The sequence below is a fragment of the Phoca vitulina genome, unplaced genomic scaffold (assembly GCF_004348235.1).
Source record: "Phoca vitulina isolate PV1807 unplaced genomic scaffold, GSC_HSeal_1.0 scaffold16, whole genome shotgun sequence".
NCBI lineage: Eukaryota > Metazoa > Chordata > Mammalia > Carnivora > Phocidae > Phoca > Phoca vitulina.
This window is the reverse complement of record NW_022589719.1, coordinates 21,449,963-21,465,175: the sequence shown is the minus strand read 5'-3', so window position 1 is coordinate 21,465,175 and position 15,213 is coordinate 21,449,963. Positions and strand designations below refer to the sequence as shown.

The following is a 15,213-nucleotide window of genomic DNA, read 5'->3' as shown; positions in this document are numbered from 1 at the left end:
AGATGCTGCCACAGAGCCTTCTGTCGCTCACAGTGTGTCCTGGGGTTGATACCTGGCTGATCTGAGCCTGACCTTACCTCAAGGCTCGAAGAAAGATGACAAGAGACAGCCAGCTCCACTAGCCTTATCATTCCCATTGTCCATATCCTGCCCACGTGCTAGAGCTACTGTACTAGCCAATGCTTTCCCTTCTACCTGAGTCACATCCCACCCACCGTTGGCGAGAGTCACACAACTGTGATGCTAGAGTACCAGGGGTTATCAACAGCTGCAGAGGGGTCCTTGTTGCCCTCTGAGGGTGAGGGAGTCCAGTTTTACAATACTATTCTCAGGGTCGGCTTTCCAGAGCCACTTCTAGTACCAACTGTCTTAGCTTATGTTCCACCAAACTAAGAAAAAACAACTGGAAAGCAGGGAGCTTGCAGAAGACGAGTCCAGAGAGCCAGAGTGAGGGACGAAGGAGGGGAGTCAGGGAAGAATGGAAAGCCGTGAGGATCACCATACTGAGCTGAGGAATGGGGCTCAGTCCTCTGCAGAACTATGTAGAACACACCTCAGAACTGTCCCTTTGAAGGAGAGGAAATGATGGCATTCATCCACTGAAGCCCATCCCCTACTGGCTGAGGGCTATTCCCAGATGTAAACTCACATTTTTGAGATATGCCTACACAGCCAAAGCAAGCTCCCACAAGCCTTTGCCAAACAGCTGGGAGATATGGTGAGTATTTGAGGTGAAGTAAAACTAAAAATGAGGGGAGAGACACCTGGGTGGCTCAGTTGGTTGAACGTCCAACTCTTGGTTTCAGCTCAGGTCATGATCCCAGGGTTATAGGGTTCTGCACTCAACAAGGAGTCTGCTTGGGATTCTCTCTCCCTCTCCCTCTGCCCCTCCCCACTGCTTGCGTGCTCACACTCTCTCTCCCTCTCTCTCTCAAATAAGTAAATCTTTAAACAAAAAAAAGGGGGGGGGGAGGGAAAAAGCCTTAAATGAAAAAGGAAAGCAAAGGATGAGAGATGAGAGGAAAAAAGTCCCTTACTAAATGGTGCTTTAGAGATAGAGAACCTTCTTGGTGAGCATCCATGTACCTTTCACATAACTCATCCCAACATTTGCCATGTTACATTAAGTATTTGCAAGTCTGTCTCTTCTACTGGTTGTCATTTTCTTGTAGTCAATTTCCACACACTGAAGCACAGAAAGATGTATGTCCCCAAAACCATCATCCAAGAAAACGAGTCATAATCTTCCCATCCTAAGAGGACACTTGCTACCACCACCATGTTCAATGCCCCTGACACTGAGCCTCTCGGAAGAGGACTGAAAGGAGTCTTCTACTAATTAATGTTCCACATAATACCATAACCCATATAAAACAAGAATTTCACAGCAAAGCACTACAAACTTAACCTCCCTGAAACACATCAAACCTGTCCCTGCAAAACACTGGAATCATCTGGCTAACTGTCAAGCACTGAGTCACTGGAAAAATCTTTTAACTCCTCTCTACTGTCAGGATGAGATGCATTTTCTGTTCCTGGAATTACTTATCCCGAAAATGTGCCTGAAAATCTATCCTTGGTGCTTCAGGCTATATCCAATCCATTTAGTCTGATGCTCTGAGTCACAATCTCTTGTCTTAACCTTTTTAGAAAAGCCCTCACAACTGAACTCCCAGGGCCACTGCAATACTGGAACTTAACCCCACTGTGCCTGAAAACAAAGGAACCAAATATTAGCAAAAGAAGGAAGATCTGTGATTCATTGCCTTCCTTGATAGGGTTCTTTATAATTAAAGTTATATGACGACTAACCATCCCTAAAAATGGTTTCCAATGGGGAAAAAAAAAAAGTGTTTCCTTGATTGTGAGAATTATACTATAATTAATATAATGTATATAATAACTAATAACTAAACTATACTGAGGACTCACTACATGCATCTGTTTTAAGCACTTTGTGTTCACTTATTTAATCTTTCTAACAGTGCCATGTGACAAGCTATTATTATCCTCATTTTACAGATAGGGAAAGTGCAAGGGGAAGGCTAAGTAACGTGCACAATGTCACAAAACTAGAAAATGCCAAGGCTAGGATTGGGAGGATGGCAGTCTGACTCTGGAGCCCCAGCTACTAACCTCCAAGCCTCGCCTAATTACCTATGAAAGCCTAGATTAGATCTACCTTTTTCACTCCTCAACAAGCAAAGGCAGCATAACTTGACGGATCCAAATTTATCTATTCATACCAGCACATGCAACCGAGAGGCTTAAGACAGCGGAAGTGAGGAATGCTGGAAACTGAGTCATATATTAACACGAACAGCCTTTGAGCCCTGAAATTTACAAACCCAAGTCCAGTGCAAATCCGTAGAGCACTCAGCCGACTCCGAAGAATTAAAATTGACATATTTCTATTTAAAGGCATCTTCAGACCAGTAAGTCAAGGACCCTTCTAGCTTAGCAGTTCCCAGTAAGTTACACCAAGCAATCACCGGAGTCTCAAAACTGATCTGGCTCCCACCGCCAGTAGTAAACCTCTAAATGCCTCTGAGCTTTGATGCCCAGAGCCTGGGCACCCCGGACCACCTTCCCCACCCAGTCTTTTCTCCGCGCTGAGGGCACAGTGCCCCAAGCCCTGCCCTGGCATCCTGCGCTGCACGGGCTACCACCGGCCGCGGGAGAGCCCAGCGCGCCAGAAATCGCCGTGGGGAGAACCCGATCCCCGCAGCTCGCGGGAAGGAGGTGGCAGCGGGAAGGCAGAGGTCCCGGTGCAGGGTGGGCCCTGCGGGAAAGGCAGCTGCGGGGTCCCGCGAGAGAGGAAAGGGGCGGGCGTGGGCAAGGGAGACAAGTGGGCAGCAAAGCGCGGGGCGGGCCAGGGGACCAGGGACCAGGCGGTGCGGAGATCCAAGCGCTCCCATAGCGCGAGACGCCGCGAGCGGCCCCGGCGGGGGTGGGGTCGCCCCTCGCCGCCCTCAGGCCTCCGCGCGGCCCGCGCTTCCCGGCGGCCGGGCCCGACTCCGCCGCGGCCCCGGAGGCCCTTCCGCGCCGCGCTTACCTCGGCCACGGTTGCCTCCCGCTCGGCCCCGCGCTCGGTCACCGGGGCATGCCGCAGGGCGCGGGCCACGGCCGCCCGGGAAGGATCGCGCCGAGTCGCCGGCCGCCGGCGCCGGGTCTGCGCGAGCGAGCGGAGAGAGCGGCGCCAGCGACCGGGCTCGGCGACGTCTGACACCGAGCGCACTGCGCATGCGGGAGCGGCCGGGCCCGCGCCCCCTGCTGGACAGGAGGAGCCAGGGCACCGCGTAGGGTTTCTCCCAGGCAGGAGCGCGAAGCTCAGGCTCCACCCTAAAACTTTGTCCCGCAGAGACCTGCAGCCTTGTTCATAATTAAAGAAACTGCAGGCCCAAGCAGCGAAGCACCATGCTTCACTTATAAAACTGACACAAATGTAAACGTTTTATTACAGTGAGTAGTGGTGAGCGTGCAGCATTCCCGGAGGGCAATTGGGCCATATCCATCAAATGTAAAATGCCCGCAACCTTTCCACCAATCCCTCTGTATGTTTACCCTACGGATATTCTCAACAGCATTTACCAAAAATACTCATTACAGCGTTTTTCCAAATAATAGCTAAAAACTGGAAACAAGCAAAATGAACTATGGGAAAATTTATAGTAATCAAAATAAATTATGACTAAAATGGAATCATGTGAGAATGCATATATATGTCGGTACAGAAATATCTCGAAGGTGTGTTAATATGGAAGCATGCTCTAAAACTGAGTAAATATGGTCTTTTCCATAAAATTATGTATATGCAAAATTAGGAGAGAGAAAATATACATGCAGATGTTTATATTTCAAGCGTATGTATAATATTTTTTTCTGGAGGGAATCCAAGAAGCAATGAACAGTTTTGGAGGAATAATGGTGGAGATAGAAATGGGGGAAAGAGATTTTGTTTTGTTTCTTTCCGTATTATTTACATGATCTAGCCTTACATATGCACGGCAAAACCCCTGTCATAAGGCATAAGTGAAGCCTAAAAAAATCTATCAAAATGCAGAGTGCTGTAATTGGGAGGTTAATGAGATGACCCCACAGAGCCTGTGCAGTTTGCAGGTAATGGTCCGCAGAAGCCAAATCCGTTCTGGGCCCAGCTATCCCATGGCGCCATCTAGTGGAAATTGTTACTTACAGCTTAAGTAATCAGGGAGTAGATTCTGAGTCTGGAGACTGAGGCTTCCAGCAGCAAGTGATTCCAGGAATATTCTTGTCAGTTAATGCCTGCTTGCTACTGATCCAGGGATATTGGGATGAGAGTATTCTGGAGATGGGAAACCCACATTTTGCTTCTCCACATCCAAGAGAACATTGCCCTGCCCTCCAAATCCACATGCCCCCAAGACAACAGGAAATTTACCACACATTCACCCCATTTGATAACAGGATAGATGGAAAGTATTTTGTTTTCTTGCCTTTCTCTGAATTAAATATATGTTGTGTGTATATATAAATATATGTATATCTTTTCATTAATCATTCATCTGTTCATTAAATGAGGACTTTCTCTGTTAAAGACCTGTGTTGGCACCGCCTCGGAGGAACCTATCTTATTTACTTCTTATAACCCTAGACATGAATAGTGCCTGGACACAGTTAAGTGCTCTAGGAATATGAATAAAGGGTGCCCAGACACTGGGAGGAGCTCCGTAGAAAGAAGACAAATGCACGAGTAATATTAGGCAAAGCAAAGAATGAAATGTAGCCTGGGAGAATATAAACAAAGTGCTACGGGGTTCAAAAGAGAAAGCAATCACATCCAGTTGCAAAGATGTGGGAAGACTTCACACAATAGTTAATATCTTTGCTGGTCCTGGAGGATAGTTAGGATTTTGGCACATAGAGAAGTGAATAGGGCATTCCAGGCAGAGAAAAAGTCATGAGCAAAAGCACAGATGAGAAGCAGTGGATGTAAAGAAGAAGCCATCAGAAAGACCAAGTGTTTTTTTTTCATCCAGTCTAACTAGAACGATGTGGCTACATTTCCAGGGGTAGAAACCATGCAAGTGATTGGAGGTAAGTAAGCACAGAGCCATGATTGTAGAAGCTGTAGAGATGCTAAAGCAGCTGAGGATGACCGCGGAGCAGACTGGGATAGAAAACTAGAAGCCAGGACCCACAGTCCCTGAGAAGGTAGAAAAGTTCAGTGGTCAGTGGTTAAAAGAGGTGAGGCTGTAGAAAGATGTTTCATTCCTCACGTTGAAGGTACAGAAAAAACCAGAGACCGCGCAGATCCTTGCCGACCCAGGGGGTCAGGAAAAGCAAAAGTGGAAGTTAGACAAGGCGTGGCTTTCCAGGCAAGTGGCATCGTCAAGGGAAAGCGAGGTTACGGGCAGGAGGAATTGCTAGCGTGCAGTGGTATCCCAGATTTACTGCTTCCTTTAAATGATGGTGGTTTGCAAGAATGGAGAAAGGTATAATCTCCAAGGAAAAAGACTCTGTGAAAGAATCGTTGTATGGTATTTTATGCTGGGTCAGCTTAAACGACACTGCCGGGCAGCCTGGAGAACTAGAAAACACCTATCAAGCCCAGATCAAATATAATGAACACTCTGTCTGATGGGTAGCTGAGCTCACAAAAATAGTAAAGAAAAGATACAGGGGCCAGAAATGAAGCTACAGGGAGAAAACTGAGCGTTGAAGCGACAACAGGGCATGCGAGGTGGGGGAGTGGATCCCAAGAGGCTCACGGAAAGCCAGGATACTGAGGTGGAAGGCTGGAGAACCGACTCAACATCAGTAACAACAAACCAAAAAACTGTCTGTCTTGTCCAGAGAATGGAGAACAGCAGAGTCTCTGCTGAGAATCTTTAACATCAGGCTTCCCAACCATATGGGATTTGAATTTATACCTACCAGCATGGCCCAGAAAGCTCCAAGCCTAGAGAATAACACAAAGTATTACCAATGCAGGTCGGTCACATCTGAAGAAGGACACATGAACCCCCCCAGCTGGAGGGTCATGCTTTCACACACAGCCTGCTCAGGATCCCAACAGATAAAACCCCAACAAATGTAAGCACACAATCCGGAATGAGCACATGATAAATAAGCCAGTCAGAAGAAACTACAAACAGCACAAATTTTACCTCCAAGAACCACAGATAATTGGATTATGAGAAATAAATACAAAATAAGTAAGTTTATGGTGCTCAAAGACTTGAAAGATGGAATGTCAACATTAGAAAGAAACAAGATGATATTTTCTGAAAAGAGCGAGGAAATTTGAAAAAGCACTAAACATAAAAATCAGGAACTCAATGCCTAAGTTAAGCAGTAGATGAGACACAATTAGTAAATTGGGATATAGATCTGAATAGACTACCCAGAATGCAGATCTAGGAGAAAACAAAGAGATGGGCGAGGATGTTGAAAGAGAGGGAGGACAGAGGCGGGAAGGCCAGCATATATCACGAAGGAGGGAATAGAGAGAATGAAGCAGCAGTATCCAGGGAGAGATTAGCTGAGAATTTTCCATCACTGGGCAGAGATGACCATCTGTAACAGGTGGACAAGAAGACTAACAGCAGACTTCTCAACAAGAACAAAAACAAAACACAGAAAGCATTAAGATAATCATAAGAAGGCCAAGAGAAGCTGGTAGTCCATGTACAATTGTAGACTCAGTGAAGTCATCTTTCAAGAATAAGAAATAAAGACATTTTCAGACAAACACAAATAGAAAGAATTTACTATCAATAAACCCTTCCTAACAGAATTTCTGAAAGATGTACTTCAGGAAAAAGAATGTTAGAACCAGAAGAAAGTACTGAGATGAGGTGTGAATGGCAAACAATGAAACTGATAAACTCAAGGGTAAATCAAAACAAATACCAACTAAAACAACAACAACTATAAATACTGACTGTATAAAACTATAAAAATAAAAATGACAAATTTGGAAATTTAAAACTAGATGTTTATCCCCATGTTCACTGCAGCATTATTTACAATAGCCAAGATATGGAAACAATCCATCAACAGGTGAGTGGATAAAGAAAAGGGGATATGTATACATACAATGGAATATTTTTTATAACAAGTTTTTTTAAGATTGATGTATTTATTTGCAGTGCCTGCGTGGCTCAGTCGGTTAAGCATCTGCCTTCGGCTCAGGTCATGATTCCAGGGTCCTGGGATCGAGCCCTGCATCAGGGTACCTGCTCCGCGGGGAGCCTGCTTCTCCCTCTCCCACTCCCCCTGCTTATGCTCTCTCTCTGTCAAATAAATAAAATCTTAAATAAATAAATAAATAAATAGAATCTTAAAAGAAAATATTTATTTATTTATTTATTTTCGAAAGAGAGAGAGAGCAGGGGGAGGGACACAGGGAGAGAGAGAATCTTAAGCAGGTTCCACACCCAGCACGGAGCCCTATGCAAAGGCCAAATCTCATGACCCTGAGATCACGACCTGAGCCCAAACCAAGAGTCAGATACTTAACTAACTGCACCACCCAGGTGCCCCCATACAATGGAATATTATTCAGCCATAACAAGGAATGACATCTTGCCACAGGAGACAACACTGATGGACCTCAAGGACATCATGCTAAATAAGTCACACAGAAAAAGACAAATACTGGGTGATCTCTCTTATACTGGAATCTAAAAACAAAAACAAACAAATTTTAGAAAAATAAGCATATAGATACAGAGGACAGATTGGTGGTTGCTGGAGGTGGGGATGGGAGGTGAGAGAAATGGGTGAAGGGGGTGAAAGGTAAAAAAAAGAAATAAGTTGAAAGAAGTTTGCGGTGAATACCCACGTATCTACCATCTCTAGTATGTAATTAATATTTTACGGTACTTATCACATATTGATCCACCCATTGTTTTTTTTTTATTATTATTATTTTTTTTAATTTTTAAAAAAAAATTTTTTTTTTAAGATTTTATTTATTTGAGAGAGAGAGAATGAGAGACAGAGAGCATGAGAGAGAGGAGGGTCAGAGGGAGAAGCAGACTCCCTGCTGAGCAGGGAGCCTGATGTGGGACTCGATCCTGGGACTCCAGGATCATGACCTGAGCCGAAGGCAGTCGCTTAACCAACTGAGCCACCCAGGCGCCCCGATCCACCCATTGTTGACCCCTCATTTTTTGCTGCATTGCAGAATAAATTGCAGCTATCAAGTAGTTAACATCTGAATATTTTATCGAAGGCATGTCATTAACTACAGATCAATATTTTCCAGTTCCTTTTTTCTAATGAGGTAAAATTTATGCACAATAAGGTACACACATTTTGCATTTTTTCTTTATATCAGGGAATAACAATGACTATGGCCAGTAGTGAGGAAAACATAAAGGCAGAAGAAAGGAGCAAAAAATAATCATTTTCCCTTTATACAAAAATCATAGTTCACATGTAAGCAAAAGAAAAAAAACAAAACATTAAATTAGAAAGCAAATATACAATAGAAAGCATTAACAAAAGTAATAGTTCATTGTAAAAAACCAATAAAACCAGCAAAATCAATAAAATCATCATAAAGCTGACTATTCATGACAAAAATAAAAGCAGACAGAGCAAAAGCTACCAATACCAAGAATGAAAAAGGGGATATTACTATGAGAGGTCAAAAAAGAGAGGAAGAATGTACTATTGATACATGCAACAATGTCAATGACTCTCCAAACATTAAGTTGAACAAAATAGCCCAGACACAAAAGGGAACAACTATGCGGTTCCTTTGATTGAGAAATTGCTTCATGGAGAGAGAAACCAGAATAGCAGTTACCTACAGGCAGACTCAGAACCATGGAATTGTTGTACACCTTGATGGGGACATTGGTCAAAGTCATTGCCTCTTACAATGAAGGCCTGTGCAGTTCACTGTATGTCAACTTTACCTCCATTTTTAAAAATTAATAGAAAGCAGTGTTTCAGCAGAAGTTCAAGAGATGTCTGAGACCAGTACTAGACCAAATGGTATCTGTAACTCTCCTCGGGATGTAGCCTACATAGATTTTTTTGCTTGAACACTTCCAAAGTCCTTTATTGAGTCGGCAAGGCTGGGAGCTGCCCTTGGAACGGGGCCAGTCTATGGTGTCCCTGTCCCTGTTCCTGACGGGGGCCGGTGGCTTCCTCTGAGAGGCTACTTGGTTGGCTCCTTCTGGAATTCCCAGCCCTCCTTGGAGTACTCGTGGGCCTTGGAGGGAGCCAACCACACAGCTAACCTCACCATCGTGACGCCTGAATCCCAGGACTCCCGGATGTGAAAGTTAAGCTTTGGAGGGGCTGGGAGCTGGGGTATCTTCAAATGGGTCTGCTCGCACGCGTACTTGCTGAAGTGGTCCGTGGCTGGAGGAACTACCATCACCTCCCCAGCATTCTGAAGGACGGCCTGGCTCTTGTCACTAGGGTGACAGACTCCAAGGAAACATGGCGTGAAACATGAAACATCCTGTTGACAGTCGTGTAGCATTAGCACTGTTATTAAAAATGTTAGCGTGAAAAGCGGAGGTTCTATTTTGCCCAGTCTTCACCCAAACTGGGGTAGTCATGACTCTTCAAAGCAGTTTCTGGAGGAAGAAGGAACAAACACACTGACAAACAGCCTAGGCATGAACTAAAATGCTCGCTGACAATGTCATGGGAGATGAATATAAAGAGTAAGAGTTAAATGCTCTCAGGTCATTTCCATGTTCAGGAGGATAAAGAAAATGCTCAAAGTATGAATGTGAATAATTTCAGAGTATCTGGCAAAGTGCTCACTTGGAGAATGTATAAAGAACCCCTAGAAATGTGAGGCCCAACAAATATTTTTTTAATAAATGAGGGAATAAATGACTGCAATAAAATGAAAAGGAGGCCCAGGAAACCATATTCTCTTTCCTGTCTCTGGAAGTGTTTGGTGAGGAGGTGATGTGTGGAGCTTCTGGAGCTGTACTGAGACCATGAGGAAGGAAGCTCGAAGGGGAGAAGTCCAACACACTAGGACGGCAGAGTGGACAGACGAAGAAAACCCCGGTTCCAAGCACCACATTCTCCTGAATGGGCGGATGACTGAGGTAAAGCCAATTTGCCTCCTGGAACAGGAGAGACATGAATGCTGAGGAAGAAAGGGTATCTCTCTATCATTCCCATACCCTGTAGGTGTCTGCTACAAGGACTCTGGAGCTCAGAGCGGTCTGGAAGCCATCCTGCCACCCCCTGAATGGAGCATGTTTGAGAATGAAGAGAGGAAGGCAGAAAGAGAGAGCACAAAATCCTATGGCATCATTCGAACTCCTGGCTAGAGCCCTGCCTGAAACATCTGCCCTTCCCCTTCCTGTTTAATTCAATAAACCCACCCCCCTTTTGTTTAACCCGTGAGCTATGTTTACCATTTTTAGTCATTTGTAAATGAGTCTTCAGTAACAGAATAGCTTAGGAATTTTCATTGATCGGAAAAGGGAAACATTTCCCTATGAAAAACATTTCCCCTTGTAATTGCCAACAATAGATGGTTCTTGAAAAGACTCACAGAAATCACTAGGTAAGCATTCGATCACTCTGGTGCCCAAACCGGGACCTGCATCTGAGTTGCTGGGGAAAGCAGCTTGAGCTCAGGAGACACACGGTGGATGCTGCTGACCTGTCATGTATACTCTGCTTTGCATGGTTCCCTGAGAGACTGAGTGTTGATGCAGCGAGCTATTCTGGGAAGCAATCCGAGGGAATGGAGAGACCGGAGTAAGTCTAAGAGAACAGAGAAAGCCTGGCCAGCGGTGCGCTACAGAGCAGGCTACTGCCCTGGGCACCCGGGGCCCAATCCCAGCGGCACTCCTCGAGGAGCCATGCAGAAGGTCAGAATTGTCTACTGCACAGCGGTCCACCTGCACGCAGGGGTATGCATCCTGGTTCCTGTCCCCTGTTGTTCAAGGATCGCCCCAGGAGTGTTAACTCCCTCAGCGTTCCCAGTTTGCACGCGCCCCATGAGGCGGTCAGAGAAGCCTGGGACAGAAAGTGACATTTGGAGCAGCCGAGGGGACCCCGGGGCGATGCTCACGCACAGCTGGCTGGTTGTCGTAAGGAGCAAAAGCAGAAAGGTGAGCACAAAGGGGGACCTGAGATGGGTATAGAATATGCCAGACCCAGACTCCACAGAGAGAGATATATGGAGCACATCCCTTCACACAGCACCAGCCAGCTGGGCTCGTACGGACTCGGTTCAGGCTCAGATCCCAGGTTCGGTCCGCCTCTGCGAGGAAGCCAGCTTGGATTCCCTCTAAAGAAGAACTAGGAGTCCTTCTTCTGAGAATTCTAAACAGAATATATCACAGGGGTCCTTCCTTGGGGGACTCTGAACCACAACGGCAGCGTCACAACAAAGGTTTTTAAAGGGGATGCAAAGGCGATGCGGCCGTTCTTATTCTGACCCATAAAACCTGAAAGCTTTCCAGAACCAACAAATCCTAGCACCAGTGTTTCCTGGACGTGGAAATAGAAAGGAGCGATACTTGGCCAAAGGCACTGAACAACAGTTAAAGGTGCTGATGATGTCAACACAAAGCCTGGTTCTCAGGACTGGAAAGAGTCAGAGCATCCTGCTGGTTCCTGCTGCTACCTGGGCAGGGTACAAATACCACAGGATTCGCAACCAAACCGACCCGACTTTGAATCCCGGCTCGGACACTTTCTAGCTACATGACTCTGAGAATGTCATTCCAGCTCTTTGAGACTCCATGGCCTCATCTCTCAAGTGGTGGATAATAATGTCAGCTTCCCAGGATTGTCAAAGTTAGAAATAATGCACAGAAATTACCAGCCCGGTGCCCGGCACATAGAAGGTATTCAAGAAAAGACAGGGAGAAGGAATGAATGGATGAAAGGCAGAAAGGTAGAGGAAAGCAAATCCTATATCAAATACTATGGTTTGCAGAAAGTACACCCTGACTGCCCCCACATTATCTTAAAACAGAAGCAAGGAAAGAGACCGCTTTTCTACACCGGAGTGGAGACCCCAGAGAAGGGTCCTCCGCACACAGCTTTAGGGTCGGTTCAGAAAGCCCACTTGGGCTCTGAACTCAAGCAGCCCTGAGGATGGCCTGAGTGGCCCTTTGCCTGCTTAGGGTGGAAAGGCCAGCCTGGCTTCAAAGTCCAGCCCTTATCTCCCCCGCAGTAGTCGTGGCTAGATCACTGGGGTTTGAGATGTCGGTGAAGGCAGCTCCTGGCCAGGAAGAAGGAGGAAGAGCATCCCAGAGACAGGGCAGCTCTTCCTGACTGCCCCCAGGGGGTCTTGTCCACCACGGCCCAAGCGGAGGCCTGTCCCAGGTCCCAGGTGTCCTGTGGGCCCACACACCCTCACGGGGGGGAGAACAATCGGAACACACAGAATTAACTCCTTCCTCCTGGGGTTTGGGAATTATCACCCTTGTTTATTTTGTGGGCATGTTCTCTCTTATATGTGTTGTTCCTCTGACTTGTTTCTCTGGCAAAAAAGGAGGAAGGACGGTGCAGTCAAAAGAAGGTACACGTTGTTTTCTTTTCGTGATCTCAGGGGGCGAAGGGTTGTGCTTAAGAGCAGTCATGACTTCTCCATTCTGTACATTACTCACCACAGAGGCTTCTAGTTTCTCCCAGTTTTGTTTAGTAGAGGGGGAGGGGCTGAAGCAGAGCACAGCCAAAGGAGTCTCTCACTGCCCCTGAGAGGGGCCAGGAATGGTTCTTCGGGGGTGAGGTCACGTCGGGTACCCGCCTGACAAATGGCCCATCCGCCGTTGGTCTTCACAGCCCCAAATGGCTCGGGTTGGCGGTGGCTGCCAGGCCCTGCTGTCCCCCAGCGACGACCAGCTCATCTGCGCTGGCTCCTTGGCTCCTGGGTCTGACAGGAACGGGGCTCTTCGGCCACCTGGGATTTGCCCCCAAGCACCTGCCGGACCCTCTGCATCCCTGGGAAGGAGAAGTGACAGCCCCGTAGCACGGATGGCTGAGAGGGCAGGCTGGGCAGGCTGAGGCTGCTGGAGCCACAAGTGGGACGAGAAGGGGGAGCGCAGAATGAAGGGTGCGGCGGGGCGGGGAGGTCACTTACCCAGGCAAAGCCGGTGGGCCTTGTCTGAGAAGACCAAGCGGAACCAGCCGGGCTCTTTACACTCGAAGGTCTTGCCACAGGACAGCAGCACCTTGTTGTCCAAAAAGCGGCGCCAAAGCAGCATTTCCTCCTTAAAGGTGGCCTCAGGCAGGAACTGGGAGGGTGGGCAGGGGCTCAGGCTGCAGACGAGACACCCCTGCCCCTCACCTGCCAGAGAAAGGCTTCAACTACCCCCCCAGGCCTGCAGCCCCACCTGCGTTACCTTCCTCAGGTCAACCCAGATGAAGAAGCCCGCCCCGCGGCTCAGGAAGGGGATGCCCAGGGCCCGGAGCTCTCCTGCCACATAGGTGTGGGCAGCCTTGAGCCGGGCATGGTTCTCCGGTAAGTACACCTGGTTGATCCAGTCTGTTTGGGTGAAAAGAGAAGCCAACAAACAAATCTCTCACCAATCCTCCACGCTGTCCCATGAGTCTAAATGCTGACAAGAGAAAGGCCACGAGCTGCCAAGACCCTTTCCCCAGCTGGTGGATGGGGGCCGCAGGAATATTCCATGTCCGGTAGAAAGCACCGGAAATCCAGATACCTGGCCTCACAGCTCCCAGGCCCGCGGACACAGGTCCCTCAGGGTGCATATCCTAACCGAAGGATGGCCCACTCACACATGATGCTTCCGAGCCACAGATGCTGCCGTTCAGATCCCAGGCAAAGACAAGACGCAGGGCCTGGGGCAACTTCACCTCCCCGTCCTCAGCTTTTCTATTAACTTTCTTTGGTGTCCCATTTGATGAGGGTGTTTTAATTGTTTTTTTTTTAAATGATTTGACGTTTCTTTTTTTGAGAGAGTGAGAGAGCAAACAAGTGTGCAAGCAGGGGGAGGGGGCAGGGGGCAAAGGGAAAGGGAAAGAGAGAATCTAACCCTAACCCCAGTGCGGGACTGGACCTCACAACCCTGAGATCATGACCTGAGCTGGAAACCAAGAGTTGGATGCTTAACTGACTGCACCACCCAGGCGCCCCCACCCCCCTTTGACGAGTTTTAACACATGTACACATCTGTGTAACCCACCCCTGCAGGCAGGACACCGAACTGTTCCCTCACCCCAAAGAACACCCTCGTGCTGTTCATAGTCATGTCACTCCCCTGCTGCCCCACAAGCAGGGGTCCATTCCCCGTCACTCCGGTTTTGCCTTTTCCAGAATGTCACAGAAGTGGGATCATACAGTCATGTCACCTTTTGAGACTGGCCTCTTACACTCAGCACAATGCCTTTGAGCTTACTCTGTGTGGCCCTGGATCCCGCTGCAGAGCCGTGTTCCACTGTGTGGATGCACCCCAGCTGGTCCCCTCCTTCATCCTCGGAAGGACATTTGGGGTGATCGTGAACAAAGCAGCTATAAAGACTCACTTGGTAGGTTTTGTGTGACCATAAGGGTAAACAGCGGGGAGTGGGATTGCTGGGCCATTTGGGAAGCGTGTGTTTAGCCCTGCAAGCAACCTTGCTTTCCACAGGGGCCGCGCCCCCTCCCATTCCCAGAGCAGCGTGACAGTTGAAGCTGCTCCGCATCCTCGCCAACACATGACGGTGTCACTACTGTTTTAAGTTTTAGCTGTTACAGCAGGTGTATGGTATCCAGTCCTCATTTCCACATCTATAAAACACCGGGAGAAAGTACAGGAATATCTGCCTCCTGGGATTCTGGGGAGGGACCAATGAGTTGGTGCAATGAGAACATCTAGCAGGGCTCAATAAAAGGTGGCAATCACAGATCGCCTTTGCTATCCAGACTCACTATCTGAGATCCTCGTCGGCAGGGATACTTCCATTATAACCGTTTTCCCTCTGTTGCTTCTACTCTCTCTTCAAGCACTCACAGCTCATAATGATGAGTTTGTGTTGATTAAGTGCCTATATATCCCAGGTATCATTCGAACTGACAAATCACACGAAGTAAGGTTTGGGGAGGTGAAGGAATGTGCCACACGGCCAGGAACTGACGTAGTCGGCAATGAACCCAGTCGTGGCCCTGGGTTCTCGGACACCACCCTAAATTCTTCTCATGAGAGAAGCACCCATGATCCCTGGCCCGCCCCCGATTGACTATAACCCCCCCCCCCCCCCCCCCCCCCCCCCCCCCCC

General features: G+C 47.7%; 2 protein-coding genes across 3 annotated transcripts in view; both read right to left on the bottom strand.

Annotated features, from left to right (window-relative positions):
- The window catches only part of EXT2 (exostosin glycosyltransferase 2), a 132,902-nt gene extending 129,697 nt beyond the window's left edge, over positions 1–3,205 (bottom strand). Inside the window, exon 1 of the mRNA XM_032413957.1 lies at positions 3,056–3,205. The gene's annotated coding sequence lies outside the window, so the exon portion shown is untranslated. The remainder of the gene's footprint in view (positions 1–3,055) is intronic.
- A 4,950-nt stretch (positions 3,206–8,155) lies between these two features.
- The window catches only part of ACCS (1-aminocyclopropane-1-carboxylate synthase homolog (inactive)), a 19,530-nt gene continuing 12,472 nt past the window's right edge, over positions 8,156–15,213 (bottom strand). The window contains exons 13-16 of one of the 2 annotated variants that reach the window (XR_004300717.1): positions 13,338–13,480; positions 13,076–13,229; positions 12,603–12,936; positions 8,156–9,584 (exon numbers count right to left, since the gene is read on the bottom strand). Coding sequence is in view for 1 of the 2 variants with exons in the window: in XM_032414954.1 (XP_032270845.1) it covers positions 12,839–12,936; positions 13,076–13,229; positions 13,338–13,480 (395 nt within the window). In the remaining variant the exon portion in view is untranslated. Of the gene's footprint in view, positions 9,585–9,865; positions 12,937–13,075; positions 13,230–13,337; positions 13,481–15,213 lie in introns of those variants that run through there. The other variant, XM_032414954.1, reaches the window with a different exon arrangement.